The sequence below is a fragment of the Rhea americana genome, unplaced genomic scaffold (genome assembly GCF_003343005.1).
Source record: "Rhea americana isolate MKP2758 unplaced genomic scaffold, rheAme1 scaffold_25, whole genome shotgun sequence".
NCBI lineage: Eukaryota > Metazoa > Chordata > Aves > Rheiformes > Rheidae > Rhea > Rhea americana.
In genome coordinates, this window is record NW_028186368.1 from 1002049 (window position 1) to 1029411 (window position 27363).

General features: G+C 46.1%; 1 protein-coding gene and 1 long non-coding RNA gene across 4 annotated transcripts in view; one reads left to right on the forward strand and one right to left on the reverse strand.

The window, feature by feature from the left end:
- FOXO3 (forkhead box O3) overlaps positions 1-27363 on the reverse strand; it is a 69169-nt gene that overhangs the window by 14275 nt on the left and 27531 nt on the right. The window contains exon 4 of the mRNA XM_085306960.1: positions 2276-3710. Coding sequence (XP_085163086.1) covers positions 2310-3710 — 1401 coding nt within the window. The 3' untranslated portion in view covers positions 2276-2309. The remainder of the gene's footprint in view (positions 1-2275; positions 3711-27363) is intronic.
- LOC146594756 (uncharacterized) lies at positions 20462-25406 on the forward strand. Of its 3 annotated transcripts, none has more exons than XR_014896090.1 (3): positions 20462-20628; positions 21870-23932; positions 24333-25406. It is a non-coding gene; the product is annotated as an uncharacterized LOC146594756 (long non-coding RNA). The 3 variants fall into 3 exon arrangements; XR_014896092.1 differs by lacking the exon at positions 20462-20628 and having other exon boundaries at positions 21660-23137; positions 23611-23932; XR_014896091.1 differs by lacking the exon at positions 20462-20628 and having other exon boundaries at positions 21660-22137; positions 22266-23932.

The window sequence follows — 27363 nt, forward strand, 5'->3', positions numbered from 1 at the left end:
CTGGACAGCAATCCAGCACGGAGAACTGTCTGGTTAATAAATCTGTCCTGCGAAATGCGAATCCTTCACGCGGAGGTGTCAGCTCCTTTCCTCTGAGGGTACGGCTGGGGAAAGGTGGAGGCAGCTACACTTGTCACGAATGCAATGGGTTAGGGTTAAGAGGCAGCCGAGAGTATTTTGGGARGAGCTGGCATGGTGGACTCCCTTCGCGCTGCCTGGGCAACTCTCCCTCCACGTATCTTTTACCTCTACACAGCAAATGATGATATTGAAAGGGGAGGCTGTGCTATTTCCCTATTAGGAACGTGTCAAGCAAGACTGCCAATAATATCTATTTTTTAAGCTCCTTCTGGCAAACTGTACTGTCAGATGTTTCACAGTGATAAAGTTCCAATTTTTTTTAAGCATCTCATACAAAAAGGCAGAGTTTCTAAATCCAAACTGCTCATGCACCTGGAGGAAGAGAGAACAGATCAATAAGAGTGGCCTTCTGAGAGTTTCTGCTTCTCAGTTCTCGAATCACTTTTATTTTTGCTCTTTCCCCCCCCCTTTCTCTTTCTTAAATTATGAAGAGCTTGAACTGAAGGAAACCGGAAGCCTGTGAATGTCCGTAGCCATTCACTCGGCRCCCTTGGCTTTCCAATGTGCTAGCTCATGCATGGTTTGTGGGACAGAGCTCAGCTGTCCAAGCTGCGCCCTCTACACAACACCTCCTCCGCAGACCACCTCCAGGCCTTGCATGGCCACGCTCCTGCACTTAGAGCTAAGATGAGAGAAAAGCAGAGGAACTCCTCTCCCCTAGAAAAGTCAAAGTACTGTGCAAACTAATCGCTCCAATAGAGCAAGAGAGCTTTGCACACTAACTAAATGAAGGACTCTTGTATAGTCTTGTTCTCCCTTAAATACAGCAGATCAGCATATGTCTCCAACGGTCCTCTAGACATGCAGGAAGACATTCAGGAGGCATCACTCCTGTTCACCTACCACAAAGCTTCCTCTTGAACATCTAACTGTGAAACAGAGAACGAAAACTCAATTAAAGATGAAAGGGCCATTCACCAGCAAATTATGTACCATGAAGTCAAAAGACACTGACTCCTTCTTTCCATCCTCTCCCCAGAAAAAAAAGAAAGTTGGAAGTAAGCTGCAGACTGCATGAATGCTTCTTTTAACCTCACTGTTGGAATACTCTACATATTATTCTGAAGTTAATAGAATACTTTCAATAATTTATAGCTAACCTTTTATCCTGTAATATTTTGAAATCTACTCCCTCATACTAATAAATAAACAAAGGAAAAGGGCACTTTGTGTGGAACTTGCTCCGTGAGTCAGTGAATATGTACGTGTCAGTAGGCAGAGGAACAGGCCGAAGCCTGCAGAATCAAAGGATGACAAAAACAACGCTTACGGGTTCAAATATCCCCAAAGCTGAGGAAAAGAAGCTCTGAGAAAAACCTCCACAGCAATTTGAAAAAATTAATCTGAATTAACTAATATTTGAGGCTAACATTTGCACAGCTTTGTCACAACCCAAACCTATACACGTTCTCTTGGTGGAATCCAAAAGAAAATAGTATTTACCTAGGTTTGGGGGGAGACCAACCAATTTTACATATTTAAAGCATTAAAATCAAGATGTTCCTGGGTCCAGGATCCTTCCTTTGCTATTTCAAAATATAATTCCTTGAGTTGTTGGTTTTTTTGCTCTGAGAAATACATTTAAAGATAAAAATAAACAATTTCACTAGGATTACTGTACCTCAACAGAAAGTACAACTCTGATTCCATCATGATCTGTCCCACACCTCAGATCTTCAGTGCATGCATATGGATCTTGCAAAGACATTTCTCCCCCCTCCCCTGCAGTAATATTGCTCCACTGGCTGCAAAGTACCTTGACTTATCCTAATATAACACAGCTTGACTATGTGAGCCTGGGCTGCTGAGAAGAATTCATCTGTTGCGACTTCAGAGAAGACATAGTCCACCTTGGTTTGTTTGATTTGTCATTAACATCTCTCATGTCTAAATYAAGCAGGACACACAGCATCAGATGCATGCTGAATGTGTTCGAGCTGAATGGCTTTTATAGCTTACCTTAATTTCCTCCACACCTCCAAATTTTCTTGGTTGTGCCTGTTGCATACCAAAACATAGCAAGCCATCACAAGCCAAATTAATATTATTAGTGTGCGGTAATTATTAAGTGTTTGGTGCAAACTCCAATAAAACTAAGGAACCAAGTTTTTTACCACATCTACAGGGCACTGACCTGTTTGCCCATTTCCCCTGTTCTCAAAGATCCTTCAGCCTGGTACCCAACTCTGTGATGAAGCCTGTTTAGCACCAGTGAAGTTCCCCACATTCAGACTGACAACGTTCTGGGCTGAGATGAGGGAATCAAAGTTAAAATCCAACCCATCTGCATCCATGAGTTCACTGCGGATAATGGACTCCATGTCACACTCCAGGCTCCCATTGAAAATATCCAGGTCCAAGTCACTTGGGAATTTCTCGTGACCCATGACCGGGAGGTTCACGCTAGAGGAATACAAAGAAGAGCCTGAGAGCGGGTCAGAAAGTGTTTGCATAGACTGATGGACAGGTGACTGCTGATGTTTGGTGGATCCCAAGCTGTTAGAGTCATTTAAGCCAATGTTACTGATGGAATTTGACAAGGCACGGCTGCCACTAAGAGAGGAGTTGTGAGACTGGTGCTGGTGATGGGGCAGGCTCTGATTGACCAGACCGCCCTGGCTGGACTGCGCGGCAAATGACATCATGGGGTCATTGCGGAGCATGATATTCCTGCGGGAATTCTGGGCGGACACAGCTGTGCTGGCTTGTGACATGAGTGGGTCAGACTGTGTCATCATGACATCGCTGTGACTAAGTGCATCAGAGGCGAGCAGATCCTGCAGCGTCTGGTTGTTATAATGAGAAATGGAAGAGAAGGTGGCCTGCTTGTTCTCCTGAATGGTTTGCATGGGCGACTGGCGAAGGGAGTTCAGGGACGATGGCCCAAATACAGCGTTGTTGAAACTACTTGATGGAGAACCCAGCCCTGAACCTTTGGAACCATACGGAAAACTGGAGCTTCTCTGCATTATCCCTCCTGTGGGTGACTGCTGGGAGGAAGGGAGTGTTATATTGTCCAAAAGATCATCCATGAGGTTATCTGTCAGTCCATCATTCAAATTCATTGTCCCAGCCATATCAGTCAACCTAGGTAACTCCACAGTACATGGTTTGTTTACTGATGGGGACAAGCTTGATGGACTACTGTACAGCATGGGAGAAAGTGGAGCATCATCATCTTGAACGTCATCTAATTCAGTGCTTGCCAAAATCGGTGACAAACGGCCACTTATCGTACTGGCATTTGAATTTGTACGGGARCGAAAATCTGTCCATGCATCCAGCTCATCGCTGCTGCGGGAGGTTGGGCTCCCTGGCCATTTGGCGAGCTGAGAAGGGCTGTCCTCACTTGCCTCTTGGGCAGTTTGCAGGGCTGCCTTTTTCTTAGCTGCCCGCCCTCTGCTCTTTGTGTACTTGTTGCTATTGTCCATTGACACAGCACGTCTCCGTGGTGCCTTCCCACCTTTGCCACCATCTGGATTGATCATCCACCAAGAGCTTTTCCCAGTGCCTTCATTCTGCACCCTGATGAATCGGCTGTGAAGGGACAAGTTGTGCCGGATTGAATTCTGTGGGAGAGGAACAAAACAAAAAGGTCAAGACCAGCACTACTTCTTTTGCTACTCAAATCTCAGTCACAAAACCAACATCACACGAAAATACTGACATGAATAAAACCATTGGGCTCTTGTGGATATCACCACAGGTTTCTTGGGTGGGAGACACAGGAGAGCTGGCGCATGACTGCAGACAGCCCGCATGCTACTGCAAAGCAAGTCCTACACCTGCGTTAGCTGTGCTCTCCTAGTGCCCCTCTTCATACCCCAGAAGTTTCATCAGAGAGAAGGGAGAGTGATGCAGCTTGGTCCCTGCTTGCAAGGAGCTAGACAAGCTAGGAATATCACCATGAGGGTACAATGTGTCCAACTCCTCTTTCCTAACTATCCCTCTGGTGGGATGAGGGTAAAACCCCAAAGCAGTACCTATGCCCTYAAATCATCCAACAGCAATAGACTCGACAGAGCTACATTTCTCCTTTAGTTTCAACTCGGGATAAAGCCCTATGCTACTGGCAACCTTGCCATAGGTCCTTTCAAATAAGAACTGCAGAAACACTGCAAAAAAACTGACTGGAAGAGTGTCCACCCGCACTGCAGCCTCTGCAAATGTCTTTGTTATTCTTTATTGGCATGTGCATTTGCGTATTTATTATAATGTCCCCTGAGAAACCCACACTTGCTGTTGCCCTCCCCGAGAGCCAYGCGGCGCCTGACTAAGCTCTACTTTCTCTCCTGACCAGAGGCACCAGAATTATGGTTGAACCACARAGGCTAGCCAGCTGTCCCCCCGATACAGTATCCTCACAGTCTTCAAAACACTACATGACACGGTGCACAGCAATATCTGTCCCTGCATGCCACCAGATACAGTGTTGTATAAAGTTGTACACAGTTTACAGCCTCTAGCAGAGGCTATAAAACACGGTGCTTTCAGGAGAGGCTGGTGCACAGTCCGCTCTTGGTGTTACCCGCTCACGCTACTTAGGAACATCCATGCTCCACACACCGCATCAGCACAAACCAGCCAAAAATTACCCCAGAACGAGAAGGAAGGCAGAAGAAACCAGCCCGCAGTAGCCCTAGCAAAAGGACTCCAGGTTTATACCAGAATAATTGAGCTCGAAAACCTAACTACGTATCCTACTGATCTTGGGCTTAACATACAGCTCAAAAAAGGACCATCAAGTAGTACTTGCTAGTGAGAATGCTTCCAGGCTTTTTCTCTCTCCCACATGCAAGTCAGATTTTTGGAGCTATGCCACATTCTCTTGACAAAACAGTTGTGCTATTCCTGCATGTTAAAGATGAGCAAGTTTAAGAAGTTGCATGAGTTTTTTTTTTTTAAAGACAAACATCAGTTGTATCTATAAAAAGGATATGTGTGTTCTACCAGCATGTCTTAAAAACTCAGAGTCAATAGGTTCAGAGCACAATCAAACCCTCCAAGGCACTGAAGGAATTCCAGATTTAAGCGAACAGAGAACGTACCAATCAACAAATCATTCACAAGCATCTTGCCATTTCCATCGTTAGGATAACATGACTGAAGACGCATTGGATGTATAAAGAAACACAGTCCAGCTTTCTTTTTTAAATAATTCTTCTCAGTATAAAATGCCTTTTCTCATCTAAGTGCTGTGGTTTTTATCAGATTCTGAAATGAAAAACATGCCTAAAATTCCTCTCACACACAGATAGCACATTTGTGATTATCACTTAATGAAAAGAGAAATCATACTGACCACAGTTCAAAATAGTAACTGCTATGTTTTAAACAATTTGCACAATAGAGCAGACCAGACTTTACAGACATACTCAAGATAAGTTTGGGTCAGTATTTCAGCTACAAAGCCATCTATTTGCAAGGGACTATAATGCCATTAAAATACGTTGCATTGAGTTGCAGCATAATAGTGTTTCAGTCTAGGAGGTAAAGAGCTTTTTATTATTTAACAGATGATATTTTTAACTGTATTTTGAGTCTGGCAAAAATCTGTTTCTAACCTCCACTAACTAGACACCACTGCTTATTTCCTCAGGAGGCTGAAGACTGCTGATTTTTTTTTTTAATATCATTTTCTGAGATTCCAGCTTGCACTGCATCCATGCAGGTAGCTCTCACATTCATCCTTTCTGACTGCAATGGACAACTGCATGCAAGAATACTTGCATGTGACAGGTGATCCAGTGACAGGATCAACAGAGCTAAAATGCCACATCAAACCAGGCTACAAGAGTCCTACAATCCAAGCTGAACAAGAGCTTAGCACTGGCACAGGTTGCCCAGAGAGGTTGTGTAGTCTCCTTCTTTGGAGATATTCAAGGCCTGCCTGGATGCAACCCTGTCTAACATGCTCTAGGTGACCCTGCTTGAGCAGAGAGATTGGACTAGATGATCTCCAGAAGTCCCCTCCAACCTTACCCACTCTGCGTGATTCTGTGATTCTATGATTCTAAAAATGCTGGAAATAAGAATAAACAGAACACTGACTCTTGCTACCAAAAACAATCTTGGAAGACACAGAAAAGAAATACCAGAGGTACCCTACACAGCACGCTAWGTAGCTTCAAACACGAAAACAAACAGCAAAGTGCCATCAGCTAACAGTTTTCAACCCATGCTATTCTCAAAAAACGGTTTATTTCTGCTGGCAGTAACCATAGCATGAAACTATCTGGTCTAAAACCACAAAAAATCCAAAACAGTCTATTAGTAAAATTGTGTGATTGAAGCACTTTTCAGGATGAGGGTTCTTGCATGCGTGGATATGTGTGCGCACATGTGTAATTTTCTATTATAGTATCTTTCTGCTCAGGGTTGGTAATATACAAGTAATAAAAGAATGTAATAATACTTTTGCATTGAAAATTGGTGGTTATGAAAAAATCCAAGCAGTTTGTTTTCCTTTACATTACGCAATGTGCCATTTATGCTCCTGCCCATTTTTTCTTTATTTTTCTTCTGTAGGAAGATTGTTTTCGTAAGCATAATTACGGACCAATTTATTTTTGTGTACCCCATCTCCACCCTCTGTTCAAACATTGCCTTAAAACCCACTTCTTTCATGTAACCTCCCCCACTAACCTCTCTAGCAACAGTATCTGAGTTTCTTGGTTTCTCCTCGTGTTGGAAGCTCTGCCAAATCAAATCAGGGCTGGATCCTGTAATCCTTTCACATGTGAGTGGTGCTATAGAAGGCACTGGCATTGACAACTCACATGAGTAAAGGCTGGCGCACTGGGCTGCCGGGCTGTAACCTGGGTGGAAATAAGCCCATTTTGCACCTGGTTTCTACACTGTCASAGAAAGTTCAGGTCTGCTTAAAATACAAGGAAAAAATGCTGGGGCAACGTCTGCCCTCRAGCATGTGCATTAGTGATATACGGCCATGTGACAAACCACAAAGGAGSTGAGGAAGCCAAAAAGGAAAGTTTGTGATTCGAACCTGCTGCCATTCAAATCAAGGGGAATTCTGCCTTTGCCTTCATTTGGGAGACGGACTTGGCCATTACGATGGAAACGTGACACCTTTTTCCATGCCAAAATACAATGAGAAACTTTAAGAGAGATATAAAGGAGCCCTCATGAATCTGCCCTGGCGAACATGTGTACCCGGGACAGATGCTGGCCAGACTGCAGACACCTTGKAAAGAGCTCAGACACCACTGCTGGGTACGGCATACGGACCGTGCAAGAACAGAGCGGAAAAGAAATATGATGAGCTCCTCCCTTTATTAGTGTTGCTATTTATACCAGACTTGAAGTATGCTCTGTACTTTGYTCAGAGACAGAAGACCGAGGTTCCTGCAGATAAGAGCAAGAGGACACAGCACGGCATTGTGCCCAGCCCAGCTGGGTCCCAGGCCCTCAGCAAAGTTTTTAAGTGGTCCCACATGAAAAAAACAAAACAAAACAAAACAAAAAAAAAACAACAAATATTGGCACTGAAGATAAGAAAGACCCAGCACAAGAGGAACACAAAAGACAGGGCAGATGTGATTTGAGCAGAGGACGGTAGAGTGGTACAAGAAAACAACATTGCTTTACTTGAAGGCAAGCTTCCCAGAAGTTACAGCCCAAAGGCTTCGCAAAGACAGCTCCAAGGGCGAGGGAAGAGCTCCTTCTCCAGGCGCTTCTCTCCGCGACACCTCTTGCAACCTTTAGCTTTTCCTACAGACCTGTAAGTGCAGTGGACACGAAGCTGCAGGGGAGGAGATGGCCMGCCAGCACGCAGCTGAGCAGGTTCGCTAGCTCCGTTCACCAGCAAGAAACCAGCAGCTCAGCGCCCAGTCTTAGTCGGGTGGCTGACACGTGGGGTGATATTACTTTCCTAAAAGCCAGGGGCACAGTCTGAACTTGGAAGGGGTAAATGCTTACCCGCTGCACGGAACTGCGTTCAGTCCCTACTGCTTGAAGCAGCCACAATTTGCTCATGAAAAAATCAGCGTGTCCTAATTACACGTCGCTCATAAGATTGCAAACTGACACATTTGCAAACGTTTCCAAAGCGTTATATACCTGGTTTGGCACAAACAACTAAACGAGCCTCCCAGAGAGGCTTTAGGACGGCGAGCGATTTCGACATTCAGCCGCGGCCGGGCAAAACCGGCAAATCCTCTCGCCTGGGAAGAAGGAGCGAGCTCCCCAACCCGGCACGCCTGGGTCTGCGCACGCCTCTTCCAAACTGTGTTTACCTTGTGGAGCCCGTCCATTAACGCAGACACCAGCTGCAAGTGCTTCCACTGGAATACAGAGTCCTTTTTGTCTGCAAGCAACATGTGGTATCAATTTATCATCCTCAACAACGCAACAAGGAATCCACTCACTTTAAAAATAAAAAGAGAGTTGTGCAACTTAACTCTTAAAAGCCCCCCCACCCAAGAAAGAAAAAAATAAAAGCCTGAAGATTAGCAAGACGAGGCGCAGCTGGTGACTGCCCAGTCCAAGTTACACACTGGTCTGTTTTCATTTCAGTGTTTTGTAGTGGTTAATTCGTTATTTCAGATACAGGCTCCTAAACTGTCAGGTTACATCTACAAATCAAAAGCAGCAGTTTATTTTAACAACTGGGATACTGGGAAATGATGAGAAAAAAACAAACACTATCTGCAGACTCATAAATGCTGGTAAAGCTCACTTGGGAGAATAATACTTTATTTTACACTTTATTAACATATTTAATGTTGTAACTTCACCACAGGAAGTTTTCTGGTAGCTGTGTAGCAGTGAAAAGAGTAAGATCTAATACTACAGAAAAGAAGCCATGAAAATAACTGCAGTTTATCAGCCTCCAGCTGGCAGGGGCTGACTGAACGGCAGCCTCCCTTCTCGGTGGCCCTGGCTTGCTAATTCAAATCTCAGTCTCTAACCCACGCCACCTTGCTCAAAATTTTGCAGCACACATCTCTTTTGGGATGAATACTCCTGCAGAGGACATCCACCAGAAATGATTTCTGTTCTTTAAGAAACGCAGAACAAAGCAAACTACTCTGTATTCACTATCCTTRAAAAAGGAGCTTGTGAATAATCAACACTTTTTGCACATCTATCTGGACCAGAGTTTCTGCCTCCTCATCAAATAACTCAAAATTTGCTTCAACTACCAGTTTTACATTTTATTTGCTTTAAAGTCCTCAGTGAGATTCAGCAGCAAGTGAACATGAAAACAGATGCAGTGATTTCAAAATTATGCATAATTAAAGTGGCCAATTGTGTGCATGTAATACAGGAATTTTTGGTAAAAAGAATTTGCAAATCCCCGACAAGGGGATTCAGTTGATTGCTTCCACAGTCTTTTCCTGCTCTGCTCTACAGGACCGCAGCGCTGCCCTTCTCAAGGAACTTAAAAGCGTATGGGCCAAAGAGGTCTCAAAACTTACAGTCTCTCCCATCTTTCTTCTCCGTAAGTTTTTGCAAACCAGAAAAAGATACGTAATGTGACAGAGTGGTGAGAGTGCTCTGGAGAGGCAGAAAAAGCAAGACCTAAAGGTCAAGGAAAGCCCTCTCTCAGAACCTGCCCAGCCACGTCGCACCAGCCTATCTCCTTCCAGCTGCCTTTTTTTCATATAAAGCATGTATTATGTATTCCTGTTTGTTATTATATTCCCCCCTAAATTATTGAAGTTGCAGGGGGAAAAAAAGATTTAGCGCTGAACAGGTGATGCACGCGACACGTCCCTGGCAGCGGGACGTTTTCGCTGCTCGCGAGCCGGGATTAGCTCAGCTCCCGCCGACGGCACCGGCTGCAGAGCGGCGGCGCGGGAGGGAGCACCGCGGCCAAAGCCCGCTGCCCTYGGAGCGCTGCAAAGGGAGGGGAAAAACCTCCTAACCCACAGATAGAGGGGGCAAAAAAAAAACAAAAAATGAGCGTGACATCTGAAGGGTCGAGACGCGTTTCTGCCCTCGACCGCGGGGCAAGCGGGCCGCGGGCAGGCTGCAGCCGAAGGAGCCGTTCGCCCCCTCTTTGGGGGCGGACGGCATCCAAAAASGGGCGCCTAAGAGCGCCTAGTCACAACTGCATCCAGCGGGTCTTTTCCTGTTAAAAAAGAGCCGGGTTAAAACGACTGCCCCCCAGCTCTTTGAAAAACTGATACTGAGAATCGCTGCACTGACGTAAATAAAACTTCGCTCAAAACACACGCTGCCTGGAAATTGTCTCAAAGCATCACGCTTCCAGTTAGCAGGAAAAAAAATCTCCAGTTATTTTACAGTCAGATGTCCACTGACCACAGGAGGACTCTAATAAATAACATTTGTTTTGCTTTGAGTGGAGCGTGCCGGGCGCAGTTTATTTTTTTCCACCGGGTGTCGGGAGAAAGGCAGCAGAGAGCGAAGGAAAACGTTGACGTTTTAAAATAACGTAAGCGCGGAGCCCTGCTAGAAAGAACAAGGCGGGGGCAAGACGAAGCGAAGGAAGAGACGGACGCAGAGGAAAAGCAGCAGGAAAAATCCTCTTGGCAGGCGCCCGCCCCGCCGCTCGCTGCCCCGCGAAAACGCCGCGCAGACGCTTCCGCCTCCCGCCCCGCGCCGGCTCCAGGGAGCGGGATACGGGCAGCGTGGTCGGGAGCTGGCTAAGGGCTCCCGGCCCGGGGCTTCCTCTTCCGTTCCCTCCCCCCCCGCGCGTTGTACCAGGTCGGCACAGAACTGCAGAACGCAATTAATTGCAATCAACGGATTTAACYTAATTAAGCGGAGGGATTTACTTTACTGATCCTGCAAGGTGCTGAATTCACGAAAATCCCATCAGCGCAGGCTTGCCRAATGGCAATGTCGCCACTGAGGGTTTCTAAAGTGAGCTTAAACACTAACAGTCGCGTACGAAAAAAGCAGCTGGGCCTTCGCGGAGACGCAGCSAAACGGCTGCAACCTCTGCGCGGGACCAGCGCAGCCAGATTTGTCCTTTCTCTTTTTGTCTTTAATAGCTATACCCATCATTTAAAGCGTTTTCACTGTAGTTACTCCGGCAATTGCATCACGCGGTATTTGCGGAGCACCTCCAGCGTTTCTCCTCCTCAGTTCCACCTGGCCCCAAGAGAAGTGCAAGCGCACACTTAACTAAGCGACGTGAGTATTATGCATACGGTAGTGCTCATGAAATAGCCACCACAGTCATCACAGGCCCAATCCAGTGGTCGCTGCAGCTAATGGAAGAACGMATTCTCAGAGACCTCAGCGGTCACCGAGCTAGACTTCAATGAAAACAAGGTAATTTTATCGTAAGGCAGATTTTCATCCTAATGTGCTTATTTATTTTTTTTTTTTTTAATCCAAAGATCCCTGCAAAAACTTTGCACACTATCATGCAAACCAGAGTGCTACCGTTCTATTTTTGTTCATTCTCTACATATGGCCGTTACTATACATGGACTATTTAGGAACGTGCATGGGCGTTCTTTCATGTCCCTACAAATAAATGTGAGTGCTGCTGCTGCTTATAATAATTCCCTAAAAATAGTAGTATCCCATGGAAGATCTCAGAAACCTGTCAATACTGAATCACCAATCACAAATCTACCATTTTTTTTTGAAAATTTTATGTTTTAACACTTACTAAGCCTGAGAAATGCAACTAAGCCAGAAATAATTTTCATTGTACTGTGGCAGGCTAAAATCAGTGTGCATTAAGAAAACCTTCTAGGGCTTCTGCTTTACACAGGTGTAACGCTGTCTTGCCCGTGGCTCCCGAAAGTGTTCGTTCTGAAGTGACATTACTCCAAAATGATATATTGTTATATATATGGACTGTATTAATTGGAAGTGTTGAGCTGCACGTATTAAATTGCAAATCTGGCGACAGTTACAGCTAACGTGACTGATTAGAGGAATAGATCTGATAAACTGCCAAATGACGGAGTCTGCTCGGGCCGCCGTACCTTCTAGCAAAGGAGGAACCTCCAGTACAGCCCTGGGCATTTCTATTATGCAGCCTAATCTGAAACAGGACCCCTCTCCTGAGCTATTTAAAGCATACAATTAGCTTATTATTGGACCAGAAGAGATTATCTAATTTTAAAAAATGTACATTTTAAAATATGATGCATTTTGGTTGGCAGCTGACAGGTCAGCAGGAACATTTTGCTCGACCTCCCTGAGCACCAGCGGGATGATTTTCAGGCTTCTTCTTCCAGCRGGATGATTTTCAGGCTTCTTCTTACGGTGGGTCTGATCTTCTGCTCTTAGAGGCAAAACCCTTGCGAGCTCCACCACAGTGCTTGCCTGGATGAGATCGCAGAACGGCAACTGGACTTACTCACAGAGTTACTCCACTGCAAATTTGGCTGGGGGTATGAATTAAGAGATGATGGGATGAGTGAACAGAACGACCTGAAAAACAGGTATCTTCTCTTTCAAAACTCAGTATAGGGTAACTATGGTACTACCAACAGTGATCTATGTGCTCTTCAAAACATAATGGTAGCTCTAAAATACTAGTATCTTTTGAAAGTAGGAAGAAATCAGTTTTTCCTTTTGATGCATTCTGGTGTGACTTCTTACTTCATCCAGAGCTCATGTCTGAGAAAGCATAGGCCTTTGCTAGTCTTTCCTCTCTTTTTTCACGTATTTTCTAGATTTACCCTCAATGTAGGGAAACATCTGAAACACAGTCTTTGGAAATCCATTTGAAAAATTGCATCCTGTTGCTTTCTGTAAACACCAACTGAACTCATGGTGTGGCAGATGACACGGATGGGCAAAATCATCCCTCCTTATGCCATTCGCACAGGCACAGCAGCAACACCRCTTCCCTGCGACAGTCTCTGAATCTCGCTCCCACGCGCGCGTTGCTCAGAGCAGGGGCGCAGCCCTGGTGACACTCAGCTTATGAGCTGAGTTTCAACCCTGCTGTGCTTTGTCCGCGCTCGCCGAGATGACAGCGTTTGCTGCCTCTATGGGGAAAAGCTTTTTAGAGCCTTAAAATTCAATTCATATCACCCAGCTTGGGCAAGTCCACGTTAGACCCCAGCATGGGAGCGAGGGGCTCGGCTCCGGCCCCCTTTTGTAGTAGAAACTGGCACCTCCAGCAAATGATGCCTCCAACTGGCCTTCAAATTCTCCCGCCGAGGAGCCCAGCGAACACACACGGGCACGTACGCCTAGCCCATGCAGCCGGGTGCAGCCCCACGTCCGTCCTCAGGAAAATCATTGCGACGCCAGCGGGAGTTTTGCACAGCTTGCCCTTGGCCAGGTCTTCTTCGCCCCTTGTAGATTAATGTCAGCCTCACGCAGCTCACTTCACAAACTAACTGCGTTGTTTTTAATCAAACCTCACCTCGCTCGGATGACTTGCATGTTACTGGTTTTACTGGATTTTTTGAAGTTTATTTTCTGTTTGCTGCAGAGGTAAAATATACCTCCAGAGCTGACAAAAGGGAAGATGACACCTATTACGCCGCCAGTGAATCACCTCGTCACTACTGCAAGCAGGACATTCCTGTTCCATGCTAACCGGCAGCAGCACCATCCCAGAAACCTCAGAATCGAGGAAAATGCACAGATATGACCATGAAGCCAGGCCGGGTCCCAATGCTGCGGGACTTCCCCGTGCATCAGCGGCGCTCCACCCTGACACCAGCACCTGAATAGCACAGCGGTGACTGGAGCCCATGCACGTTCCYGGTCCGAACCCGTACGTGTGACTAATTCCTCCCGGGCCAACGCCAGGGCCACGGCGGGGCCTTTGCAGCTTGCATCGCCCAGTACGGGTAAGTTTTTGAAGTGCGGCCATGGCGCCRCAAGGACGAGCTATTTCAGGAGCTCGACCAGGTGAGCAGTCAAAGTCTTCACCAGCTCTTCAGGCAAGCGTTGCCTGCCCTGGATCTTGCAGGCAGGATGCCTTCCGATTGCAGAAAGTAGCGCACAAGTAGAAGACACCTTGCACCCAAAAGCTTACCATCTCAACAGGCAAAGGGATGTAAAGAAGCCTTAATTTAATAAAAATGCTCTAGAATATGAAATTGAGTGGCTTTGGGTTTTTTTTTAGTTAGCACAAACCAACTGTACGTTACCTGCCCTTCAGGATAAGCATCAAGGCAGGCTCCCAATATCCCAAAATGGTATCACTTCAYGGACAGTATCCCCTGCTCTGGAAAGCTGTAAGTGTGGATRTGCCAAATGAAAATGTTTGCCTCYTGGAGCCGCAACAGCTGTASGTACTCTGAGATGGCYGCCCCATCCCTGCAGATATGCACTMTCCTGCAGTGTTGAGATGGGTARACTAAAGGCTACGWCTCAAAGAAACGGGTCRCAAACCCTGAACAGGATGGGTGGACACATATCCCAAATCCTGCCTTTAGGGGAAAAAGGTGAGCTATATTAGTGGAACTACACAGCTTGAAAATAAGTCCATTTTTAACATCTGCATGGCCAAAACACAGGGTACATTTTAAGGGACAATGCTAAAAATGATGATGCCCCCCCCCCCCCCGATGTACATCGGGGGTTTTTCAATGATGCTCTTCAGTGAATTCATAGCTCAAGAATGCCAGCCCTCCTCAGCATGCCAGGTATCATCATTTCCCCAACAGAGGTATGTAAGAAACAAGCACCTTCAAGTTAAAGCCAAACAGATGAGGAGGAAAAGAAAAGAGCACTGATTGGCAAATGCTTACAGGTATTACGGCAAACGCCTCTCCCTCCTCCTGGGGAAGGGAGGAAACCCACTAACCAAGGACACTGAGCTAAGTTTGTGTGCGTGCATTATGATAGGTTAGCTAATACTTTTATAATGTGAGCTGATATGCAAAATATAAACCAGGCTAACACAAACCATTTTTTCCCCTTTTCATATACAAATAACAAGGGTTCTCTTCGCAATTAAAACTTAGGAGATGCGGTATATAGAATATAGAAATGAACTGGCCTAGCTTTTGGTTAAGACTGGCAAAGAGCACAAACTGGGGAATGATAATAAAGTTAAGAAGATGGAGGAATCTACACTTGATTCTCAAGTCAGATCTTTTTCAGAGGAAACTCACTTTGTTTGCAGGCTCTAAGCACGTGCCCTGTTGCATTGTATAGATTCTCGCCTACAAAGGCTTTTGCATATACCTACATGTGTGCCCTGGGGGCTGCTTTATGGTCTTCAATAGGAATACCCACAATGCGGAGTCCGATACGCCCAAGTCTTTGCCAGATGGGGTCCGTATTGAAAAGGAGACACACACACAAGGAAGTTTCCAATTTCTTTCACAGGCCAGTTTAAAAGCTTGCAAAAGTTAACAGAAACTTTCTAGTAGTTTTGTATCAGGCTCTCTTTGAGGTAAAAATATATATTAATTACTTCCAGCAGAAATGGGTTCTTGGTGCTATCCAATCACAGTTATAACCCCAGCAGCCCTTCAGAAGCAGAGTGACAGCTGAGTCACTAATGTGAAAACAGGGATGAGAAACGGAAAATAAAATAGAAACTAGGCTACTTCCCCTGAGGAGCTAAATACAGTATTTAATGGCATCTTTTTTTAAGGTTAACAAATCAACTGCTCCAGCTATGAATTGATGCCATCATCACAACTACAACAGGATGACCCTGGACAACCTATCTCCGTCTAGTATTTTTCCCTCCTGTGACACACAAATAAGTAGGAAGAGACTGGGAGGCTGCCCAGCCTTTCAACATATTCCGCGCATTCGAGGAGACGGTTAGCGATAGCCACACAAGGTTTCGGTGGCATGAACAGCAATGCTGTCAACACAGCGGGGGGGGGAGAGCGGGAGGCGACAGATGGGGTACTTGTATTTCCCGGCATCTGCAGCAGCTGCCGTCTTCATCAGCTGTTGCCCCCGTGGCACTATGCCTGTACGGGCTGGAGCAAAGAGCGTTTTRGTTTCTTTCGTTTAACTAAGGCTGAAGAATTCTCCCTCCACTCCAGTGCCCTTAAATGAGAGTGTCTAAAGCAGCCAAAGTCAAGGTGCTGAGAAACCTTAGAGCCATATGCATAAAGGAACATCTCTTCCCAGTGCTGCCCAAGCGTTGGGAGCATCTTCCTTTTGCGCCAACAGGACCTTGCCACTGATGAGCTGTATTTTAACCTTACACAAAGGTGTACACCAGAAAATCTCTCTCCAGCAGAAGAGTAGGGATTGAGGCTGATTTTCCAAGAGCCCAACAGAGGCCACCTACGGGCCTTCTGTATTAGAAGGTCTTGAATGTACAGGTAATGCATTACGGCACAACACAGTGCAATTTTTGCTCATTTTCTCCTCCCCCCGCTGCCAGACCATGCCAYCTCTGAGCAACAGCCCTGGCTCAGGGCAGCACCAGGCTGACGGCTACCCACTTCCAGCCCTAAACAAACGGTTCTTGCTTCAGGAGCCAACAACGTCATTGCAAATGCAAATGGGAATGAGGGGTGGCTCAAAACACTACCTCCTGGTTTAATAGCAGGGACTGCATGAGATACAGGAATGCAGGGAAAGAGGCCACCCGGCACGTAATTCCTGGAAAGACTGTATGTGTCTGTACTTACCTTCCTCCTTGGGGCTGACGCCAGGGAGTATGCATTAAACACTGGTGGTGCAGYATTTACATATTCTTTTAAGGGAGATGCTTTCTCTTAGTTCCAGAGTTTGGGCTAACTTTGGCCCACTTGCCAAGTGAGCAAAATTTCTACATAATTAATCCCACACATGTCTTCACAGCCTCTCTATTTAATCACTTTAAAGCACTCCATCCATGACTTATCATAAACTCTGGCCATGTTATTATTATCACTTTAAGCATAATCCGAGCATGATCCTGAACAGCAAGTAATCGCTGTTCGTGCAAAAAGTCTGGCTGACCTCCACAAAACTCTTCACAAGAGACAAAGTTTGCAGGATCAGGCCTAAGCGTGAAGACAGGATAATCTCCTCCCTCTGCCCACTCCCTCTCCCTCCGTTCTAGCATCCAGTACACAATGTTCTCTTCATTACTTTGACATAGTCTTTAAGGCTTTAGACCTGAAGCAAGAAAAACAGAATGTGCAAGTTCTGTGATTCAAGGGTATTTAAAAGAGGAAAAAAAAGGGCAACTGTTAGTCAGAATCTTCCAAGAGAGAGAATCAGTCTGTGTGCCAGGAGGCAAGAGTCCATAGCTTGAATTTCAAAGGCCTTTCAGGAAAGACTACCTCGAGATACTTTCAGAAGCTAATTTAAATGAGTCACGGTTTGGTACTCTGACTTTTTTTTTTACTTCTCTTCCTTTTCCATCCAGATAAACTGTTTTTTCACTTGGTGCGATGCAAAACTTATCTACTCCACTATTTATGTGCACTTACATGTTGATTAACTATGAATGGCTGCTATATATTGAGACATTGTACATATTGCAAAATAGTCTCTGAGAATTAGAATGCCTTAAAATGCCACGGTGGTTCAAGTCTATTCCATCTCTTTGGTACTACAGCCAGCAAACACAGACTGCTTTCTTCTGCCGTGCCCCTTTCCYTCACCCTTCCTTTCCGAGGATTGGGAAAGAATCGTTGCTGGAACTGGACAAAATGCTCTTTGAAGTCAAATATGTTTTTAAAAAATGAAGTACTGTTTGAAAACAGGATCGTATCTCAGGCTGCTTATAACCCTGTACCCTAACACGGCCCAAAACACAAAGTTGGAGCTTGCATGTTTAAATTACAACTGTGGCAAAATGGAGACAAAAACTGTAAGTAATCCATTTTAAATGCATACAGGCTYCAGAATGGCTGCCAAGACGTTCTGGCGCTCACTAGCACATTAAGAACATTTGACTTGTTTCACTCCCAGCTTTCCACTATGAGTCCCTGGTGGCTGGAAGTCATCTCAGGACAAAAGAGGGTCCAGAAGAGCACAGCACCTGTAGCCTCGAGCCTGCTGGGGAAGGGGCTAGCGAAGGGGCCAGCTGACAGAGCCAGAGCAGCAAACAGTTATTCAAGGAGGGCACAAGATTTGGTGACGGAGAGCACATAGGGCCAGGTTTGTCTGCTAGACCACAAATAGAGACCAAAAGAGGTCAGTGTGACACTGTGAGTGTTGGCAAGGTCCCCGCGAACACTGGGTTCTGCCTTCCAGAGAATCAGTGCTGTCTGGAAGGTCATAAAAGCTCCAAAGTCTAACTCTTGCGAGTATTAATAGTAGTCACATGCTCATCAGGAGCGGAGTCTACCCTTTCAATAGCACATACTGTCATTTTTGCATTGGGCAAAATAAAAAAGTTTTATCAACAGAGGATTCAGGACACTGCAAACAGCACATTTTGCTAGGAGAGCGTGAAAAGAAATCCAGGAAAACTCTCATCTTGTCAATAGCTGGTTCCAACAAAATGCCGAACACTGTCCGCGAGGTGCTGAATCCCCTCAATTCATGCTGACTTTAATGGGAGAGAAAAGCAATCTGCTAGATCACCCAAACCCTGCCGACAGCAGGATTTGGCTCACTATTGAAGAACTTTTGGAGCCGCGCATGTTAAATGACAAAAAGCCCTGTTTTGTTTTGTTTTGCTCTTTTGAAAGTACCTAAAGAAAAGCTGGAGGGAGAATCCCTCCACCAGCAAAGTTTGCACAAGTGTTCCCAAAATCAAGTAATATGGCTGAGAAACTTCACGGTGCCATGGTGTTTTCCTGAGGCACAGATTTTCAGACATTTGTCATACATCCTACTGTGAGCTCTCTATCTCCTCTCCACCCAGCCCAGAGCTCTTTCTCAAGCGCTGTGATACAGGCACCCTAATATTTTACAGGTTAAATCACACCAGTCCTCCAGAGTAGTGGTGTTTTTGAAAATACGGTCATCTTCAGGAACAGGAAAATTTAGAGACTCCTATGGGACATGATATATTTTCCTTCACGTCTATCCCAAAATGTAACGCTAGAACRAAAAACCTGGGATAAATGTCAGCAGGTATCACATGCCCTATGCAAGCACTCAAAACGAATGCCTTCCACCAGCACGGAGAGGCTGGGAGTATCACCTTCCACGCGGTACACAGCAACGGTTGCCAGTACTGACAGGCTGCAAGATGCAAAGCAAGGCGCAAGTATGGCATCATTTGATTATCACTTCACCTTCCTCAGTCGATTGAGTTCCTGTAAGAAATTATTTTTAGAAACACTTCAGACAAAAGCATCAAAAAAAAATCTGGTGGTGATTCGGGTAGAGCAGACAAAGACTGACAAAGAACTGAAACCACAGCAGCAATAACATGCACATATGAGCAATGAAGGTAAATTAACCATCTGAACAACTCATTTAAAGGCATGGTGGATTCTTCATTGCCTCAAGTTTTTCCATTTAAAGCTGGACATTCTTCTAAAAGACGGGATGTAGCTGAAACTGAATGAAGGATTTGCTGTTGAAAGAACAGGGTGAAGTTCCAAAACTTAGAACTTAACCTTAAAATTCGGGTGAGTTTGCTTGCTGGTTGCACTTGGAAAGTTGAGTTCGGCTTTGCTATTGCAGGCATTCGTGTTAGGAAGAAAGTGAAGTGTTACCACCAGATACTGTGACATTTGCTTTCAGGGAAAGCAGGGGACTTGGGGGGGGAGAGAGAAAAAGAAAAACTCTCCAAAATGTGAAGTGAGATGTACAGTGCTTTCACCCTAGCACAAGGTATTAATGAACGTATAGTCTGGCTGCTCTGTGCCACCAAGAGCTTTAGAGTAACTAATCCCAGCTGGGACCGCRAGCGAGCTCTGGTGTTTGCTCAGGAGACAAGGTTCACGTGGTGGACTTGAGCTTCTGCAGGAGACCTTTGGTCAAGGCGCTGGAAATAAGTTAAGCGCAGGGAGCCACGGGCAGCGGGCAGGCTGGCGGGAGCACCCTGCCGATTCGCAGCGCTGAACGGCTCTTCGTTAGGTTTACATGACCACGGGCATCAGTGTTTACAGCAAACGGCTTCTCCTTTACATCCCTCACTTTGAATATCTGAAACCCTTTATGAATTTTAATGGACTGCTGTGCTACCTCATGGTTTTTAGCCTGTCATTTAGTTCRCTTGTGCAGTGACAGACCGCTGAACTACTGTGTGATGTGAGGAATGGGGTGGGGTGTCCTAGCACCCCCCTTTATAAAATATCAGGGCAAAGTTTTCTCTACTTTTGTACCAGGGATGCCCCGAAGGACAGTGAAAACTACAATTTGAGTGAGAAAGAAAAAAAAAAAAGCAAGATAGAAACAAAACTGCACTGACTCCCTATCAGCAGGACCACATGTGTCTGCAGAGATAGCAAAAGCCAGAGGATGCCACTATCTAGCCGAATAAACAACGTCACATGCRAGAAACGGCACGCAGCAAGGAAGAGCCAGGAAGGGACACACTGAAACCTCCCAAGATGAGGRGCCGCTGCTTCACTGAATGAACCTGGGGGGTTCAGGAGGCAGCCAAAAAGCCAGAGAACTTTTCAGTGACGCTAYGGCACCGTCCTGTTACAGGGAAGTCAGAGCTGAGACAGGCAGACCAGATCCAAAGCAAAGCAGGTGAAATTCTTTGCTGTATCTAAATGGAAGATGTTTTTCTTCGATGTATCTAAATGTGCACGAAAATGCTCAGACAAATTCATTGGCAAAAAGGCAAGAAAGGAGAAAAGAATCAGGTCAACAAGTAACATGAATGATTTGAAAAGTGCTTTTGGTGGGCAAGAGGGGGGCAATAAACTACAGATTGATTTAGGAGAGGCTGTCTGCCCGGGAGGCCAGGCAGCCCTTTTTTCTGGAGCGGGATAGGYAGGGAGGTGCAAGGGGAAAGTCTGAGAATCTTCTTTACTGGAAGAGCACAATTTAAAAACCCTCAGAAAAGGCCACTCAAAACGCTCAGACTGCCCGGAATTACACGCCGTGAGCTGCGGGTTGCACGAGTGCCCTTGGCCTCCAGCRCCTCCCTGCTAAGGACGCGGCGCTGGTGGTGGAGGGGCTGGAAGTACCACGGCACTACTCCCCCGAGCAACACACGAGGGCAACTCGCCCCTAACGGACCGACAAAAACGCACTGCCTCCCCTGGGGCTTGCAGGGATCAGCTCACCATGAAACGTGGGGCGGCGAAGCAGACGCTCCCGGGCACAGCCRCGTCCCTCGTCCCCCTCCGAAAGCGCCAGCCGCGGCGCTTCTTTACGGAGCTGCTGCGAACCTACATCCCTGTAAACTCGCGAGCAGGTGTCTGCTCCCGGAGAACAGCTCCCGAACAACTGCCTCCTTTCTGCCTGGAGAGATTTTTTAACTGTTTATAGTTCCTTTGATCTGCTCCTTCTCAACACTGGCAGAGCAAACTGGAGCTGCGGAGGCAGGAGCTTCCCAGCGCACRGCGTATCTTAATCCCCCCTCAAGGCTTCCTCCCAGAGTCACTTTACCCACAGCAACGCTGCTTGCTACTAAACCAACCCCACAGCAGCCCTACAGCCAACATCCCGACCCTGGGAAATGCACCTTGTCCATCCGCTGCAGGAGAGCGCGCCCCACGCGGGGGAYGGAGGCCGAGGAAGAGAGGGAAGGAGAAAGCCGGGCTCAGGCTGCCTAACTTGAGGCAMCTCGGACGGCCGGGCTGGGAGCTGAGGCTCCCGCCTCCCCGTGCCGCCCTGGGACCAGAGCTCCCCTGCTCCTTGCGTACGGCGGAGGGGCACCTCGAGTTAGCCTGGGCAGATTTCCTCTTCTCCCTCCCACAAGTTTATTTATTTATTTWTTTATTTTTATTTTTTCCTTTGGTTTCTCCCTTTCTGTCTCTGAGACTGCAAGCTGCTCTCCTCTTCGCCCAGCCCTGGAGAAATGAACCAAGTTGTAGCAATAGTGTCTGGAAACGGGGACATTTCTCTCAAGACCGTAATGTTTTTTTGCAAACTGACTGGAGGCACAAAGCTCATGTCCTGAATGAGGGGCAAGGAAGGGAGGCAGTGAGAGACGGGAGGAGGAATTAGTACTACGGACATACTGGAGGATTCATCCGAGCCAACACAACGGTGCTACAGACTTCTTTTCTCACCCTTCTCAAGTAAAGGGTTTGTATCAAAGAGTGAAGGTTTCTCTACCAATACAACAGATAAAGCACTTAGCTCCTGTAATTTTAGCCTTAGCTAGTAAACTAATACTCCATTTTTTMTTTCTTTTACTTGTGAAAAATCGCTAGCTCCCCACTCTGGTGCTTCTACAGTAATTAAACAAGCATCAAATGACAAGATAACAAACCGATAAACCTCAGTCTCTACCCTGACCGAGAGCAGAAACTTTCCTAGTTAGCTAYGGCCCCTCAGCGAAAATCCAGAATAAGCAAATACCGGTCTTTGTTTCCTCCTTCCTTTGCGGGGAGGGGGGAAGCGGAGAGGAACAACCATGTGATACGGCCTCAAGGCCACGGCTTTCTAGAAAGAAAGGCCAAGTGGAACAGCTGTTCCTCAAGAGTTTGCCTGACTACACAAACATGGTCACACCAAGCAGCGAGCAGCTGATGGGGTTCCTTAAAATCACACGTTACGGCTGCCTCTCCGCTCCTCAAAGAGGCAGAAGGGCTGCCGCAACTTGAGAAGAAGGAAGTGCGACCGCTGCAGCTGGAGCACGAGAGCAGGGAAGCGGCACAGCAACAGAGACGGGGCCACGGGGTTTGCGCTGACTGAACTTCTGCCTCTCCRCTCCTCAAAAAGCCCCGGGCCCCTGGCCGTCCAGAGCCGCCCAGCTGCGCGTCAGGCAAACAAAATCACCGCAGCCCTCTTGCGACGAGGTGGAGACGTGAGCGGGTGGCACCACAGGCGGGGAGCAACGTATCAGCTGGAAAAACTAACACCAGCGAAAACCCAGAAAAAAAGACCCACAGAAACAGGACAACCCTGAAAAAGGCAGAAATTCCTTTAAAAATATTTTTATAGCTTACACCTTTCTGCAGATGACTCCCTGCTCTCGCCCGGGCTGACTCACCCTGCGAACCGCCTCATGCCTGCCAACTCCCRGCTAAACTTGGGTATCTGGTGACCAAAACGAAGGCACCAAAGCCCAAAATGCTGMAAGGTAACAAGGTTTTCTTTGTCTGGCACCTCCAAGCGTGCCAGCGGTTCCCTTCCTCTAGCTCTCACGTAGCCTCGGGGTCTCTATTCGCTACGTTTCCAACTTTCGGGCTGTGTAAGAACCTGGCAGAATGGGTCTTTGCCGCCGTAATAAACCAAACAGAAACCRTACCGTGGCCCCCTTCCCACACCGAACCATGCCCTCCTCCTCGCTCTCGTTAACTCTCACCTTCGCCTTGCTCTTTAGCCGGGGCCGAGCATCAYTGGAAAGAAGCTTGCAATATTTCATATATAGGGTACTACCAGGGGACAGGGGGGAAGYACATTTTTCATGTGGATCTGTATTTCAGTTCTTTGTTCCTCTGGATAGAAAATGTTGCTGTCATCGGTGTAAACAACTTGCAAGTGCTGAAGACACAATTTTGCTATAGATAAGTGTTAGCACAAAAAAACCCATTCTAACACCAGCTCTTACAGCAGTCTCGCTGCTGTTCTGCGCTCYCATCGTCTGCCTTTCAAGCTACATACAACAGTGGAAAAACTGCCAAGCAAATAAGGTATTACTTATTTCCCTTGCTCTTCTCTCCCCAAACCACTAGCCCAATTACTATCTATAAGGTGACGATATAACTTAAATATTTCTGCTGTCCTCACCTAAAAAACATTTCACTTTACATTTTAGGAGTCAGGAACAAAACAAACATACGAGCTAATGTAATTAACTCGGTGCATTACTCGGTGATGATAAATACTATACACCCACCTAGACGTTTTACTTGATGTGGTTGGAAACTGCTAGGTAAGGTGGAAAAAGTAAAGTTAAAAAAAAAAAGAAGTAAAAGCTTTTATTTTTGACATTTGTTTAAAAGTTTAGTCTTACTGCAGAAGTTTATTTACTTTATCTCCTCCTGTTGCTTGCTGCCAACTGGGTGATGATACTTTGTGGACTAATTCTTGGGGAGGGGGAAGAAAGATCTGTCACTCCTTTTTATTTCTCATTATGCCAAGCTGCAACACAAGCTGAACTCCGCTGAGAGAGGACCTTGTCTTCTGTGCTCAGAGCTCAGCAAGTTAAAGCCCTGTCTAGCCAATAAAGCTCTTTACCGCAAATATCCTTATTAAACACAGCCTTATCAGAGTCCAGTTTCTGGAGTTTTAAGCAGACAAGAATTAACTCTGTCAATATTTAAAATTTCAAGCCCGGATTAGAGCCCAGAGCTGCTGAGCGGTGCGAGCGCTGCCCGCCTCCCGCCGGGCACGGCCCTCACGGTGCTTCCCGCTGCCGCGAGCCCAGACCTTGAAATCAACGCCAGCGGAGGAGGACTCCACGCAACACGTGCTTAATACTGTGGGCTAGTAAGGCAGCGGGGAGGCTACTGCGCCCTTTCACTGGCGGTCCCGGGAAAGGAGCCTCTCGCTGCCTTTTTTCCGACTGCGAAAAATCAGCGTTGCTCTACTGCTTCTGGCAGGATGGACAAGGCTGGCACCGAGCTCTCAGGTGTAGGGGCTGGGCTTTTGCCAGAAAATGTCAGCCTGGATAGATGGTGAAAATGTTACTGAAACACTGCAGTCTGTAGGGTTTTTTGTTTTGTTTCGTTTCCTTTTTTTTGCCAGATAATCCATTGAGTCAACCTGATACCATGCTCCTTACGTTTAGTGCCACAGAGGAGTATTTTGGTGACTGGCACTGTGAAATAATAATTCACACATCACAATATGAGCATCTATAAGCTCATGATCGTAGTAAGGGAGATTACAAGTTTGTAGCTCGCTCTGTAGTATTCCACTGCCCCATCAACTGAGAAATGAAAGCATCTTCCCTGGCGCTCACGGTACTGCCACCAGTTCCTTTCACTAGAGACAAACAGAAKTGGTGTAAAAAGTGACACAGGAGTAGGTAAAATGATATGAAAATCACAGGTCATGCCTACTACCCTTCTCTATTTTTCCTCAGTGTTCTTAGARAGTTACGTAAAGCACTGAAAGAAAGGTTAGAAAGAAGTTGTAGGAATAAAGGAGTAGAGAGACTGTTCTGATGTTGCACTCATTGGCACTGTATCAAGCCTCTTAGCTGAATTATAGCCTTGGGTTGAAAACCAGAACATGTACTATCTGTTCTATATTACTTTACAAATCAAAATCATCCACACCAATGACTGCTTAAGATTTCACTCCTATGTACTTCCTACTGCCCRGAATATCTGTGCACATCCCAGTACAGCAAAAGTAAATAAATTTCAGTACATCCTAACCTACAGCCATTTTTAAACCCTTCCTGTCCCATTGAGCTTCCTTCACAACAGATTTTAAATGGTTAAGCTCATTACTGAGACCAGTTATGAATGTCGGGAAAATACTCCTATCACTTTCAGCATAAAGTAAGTGTGAAAAAAAGTTGGCTCGCTGCTGCAGTAAAAGCCTAAAAAAAATAAACAATGCACACACAGCATACATTGTTCAAGAGGGGAATGCAAACAAGCCTAAAAGCAGATGAACTCTCCAGGCACCATGTGAAAACAAATGGGGAAGAAGCTATCGTTTAAGCACCTTCACCCTTGGGAATCAGGTGCAGAACGGGCGTGCAAGCAGCTATTTTAATCCTGATGATTAATCTCTGTGTTAGTGCTGGGAAATCCAAACTTGCACCTCCAAAAATAAGCAACTATTAAAAAGATCAAATAAGGAGTACAATAGATCCCAGTCTCCCCTCGGGCTTTAACAGGACCTCTGCCTAAGAGCAGCAGGAGCTCTGTGCGYGGAGCAGTAGCAGAACCTGCCCCATTACGCCTGGGATTCTTGCGAACGACTGGGTTTAAAAACCCCAGCCGCAGACAGCAAAACAGAAACGCACTTACGCTCTCTTTGCAATTTTAAGTTATTAAACATTTTACTCCGATTTTAACATAACAGCGTYGTGGGACAATAAAATTCTTATGGTGCTTATGCTGTATCAAGGATTGGATAGTATGAAGACAGAGGAAAAGATTCCAGATAGGAAGTGCAGATTACACTATGTGAAATATTTTCAGCTTGCTTCAGAGCAGCTCTGTGTTTAAAAAAGTCATTAGTATGAGCTTTTTAAACCTACTAACCACGCAAAACTTGCTCTTACTTGTGTGATCGTATTTCTCCTGAACCCACAAACTCTTTGGGCATCTGAACAGTCCACCCCCGCAAGATAAATGTAATAACGTGAGTTATCTCTGTTAATCGAAACAAAAAAATAACTGATAAACTGCACTATGGTGTTATAGGAGACAAACCGAAAAAAAGGTCTGTGGCTCAGAAAGAAATCACAAGAAACAGCCATCACCCCCCCCACACACACAGGTACAACTCCACTTTAAAAATCCCGGTCTGCAAAACTGTCCTTGCAATTTACCCTCCCTGGGCTCTAGTTACTGGCATCAGAGCGATAACCAGCCCTGCGCGGCAGCCTCGCGGAGACGGCGTCTTACCATCACCAAATTTAACAAAGGAAATAAACAGGCAGAGCAGCAGCAGAAAGTCCTGGCCGCCTGCCTCGCTCGCTGCAATGGAAATACGTGACTACAGAAAGGACGTAACAAAGCTGCTACCAGCCCTAGCATTTAAGGCTTCGTTTTATTTAGCTYTAATGAGACAAGGCCTTCACCCCACAGAGCACGTACTGCTTATTTAAAGTTATCCATCCTTCTCCAAAAGAAATGAAGAAGCTTTCAACGAGCCAAAACCTTTGGGGAGATTTTCATTCACCAGAGGCAGTAGTAGGTGCCTTGATTCCTACTCAAGTCAGCAGAAATCAGGTGCCTCGCTCATTTGTGCCTCTGAAATCCCCTCAGTAATAGCTGAATGCAACAAAAGGGAGAAGCAAATGGGTTTTGTCTATAGGCTGCTTCTCAAACAAAGAATACAAATTGCATGTGACAGGCTGCTGCGTGAGTTTGACTCTATTTGTCTACGTGCAAGTGGAAGAGCTAATGGAGAAGTATGCAAACTCCGGAAGGGCATACTGCTGCCAGTCATTTTAAATAAAAAAACAAAAGTCATCTCGGAGATCCTGTAGGCCCTGTTATGCAAGACTCCYTGATTTGTGCAACCTGCAATTTGGCGTTAGCGTGCACCACTGAATGCTCAGGTCTACGGACCCCATGGGCTGTGCTATGCCTGTGAGATGCACTGCACTGACGTGACTACTGTTTTCACTTCAGCATCACCAGAGCTCATCCAAGTTACCCCTCAAATCTTCCA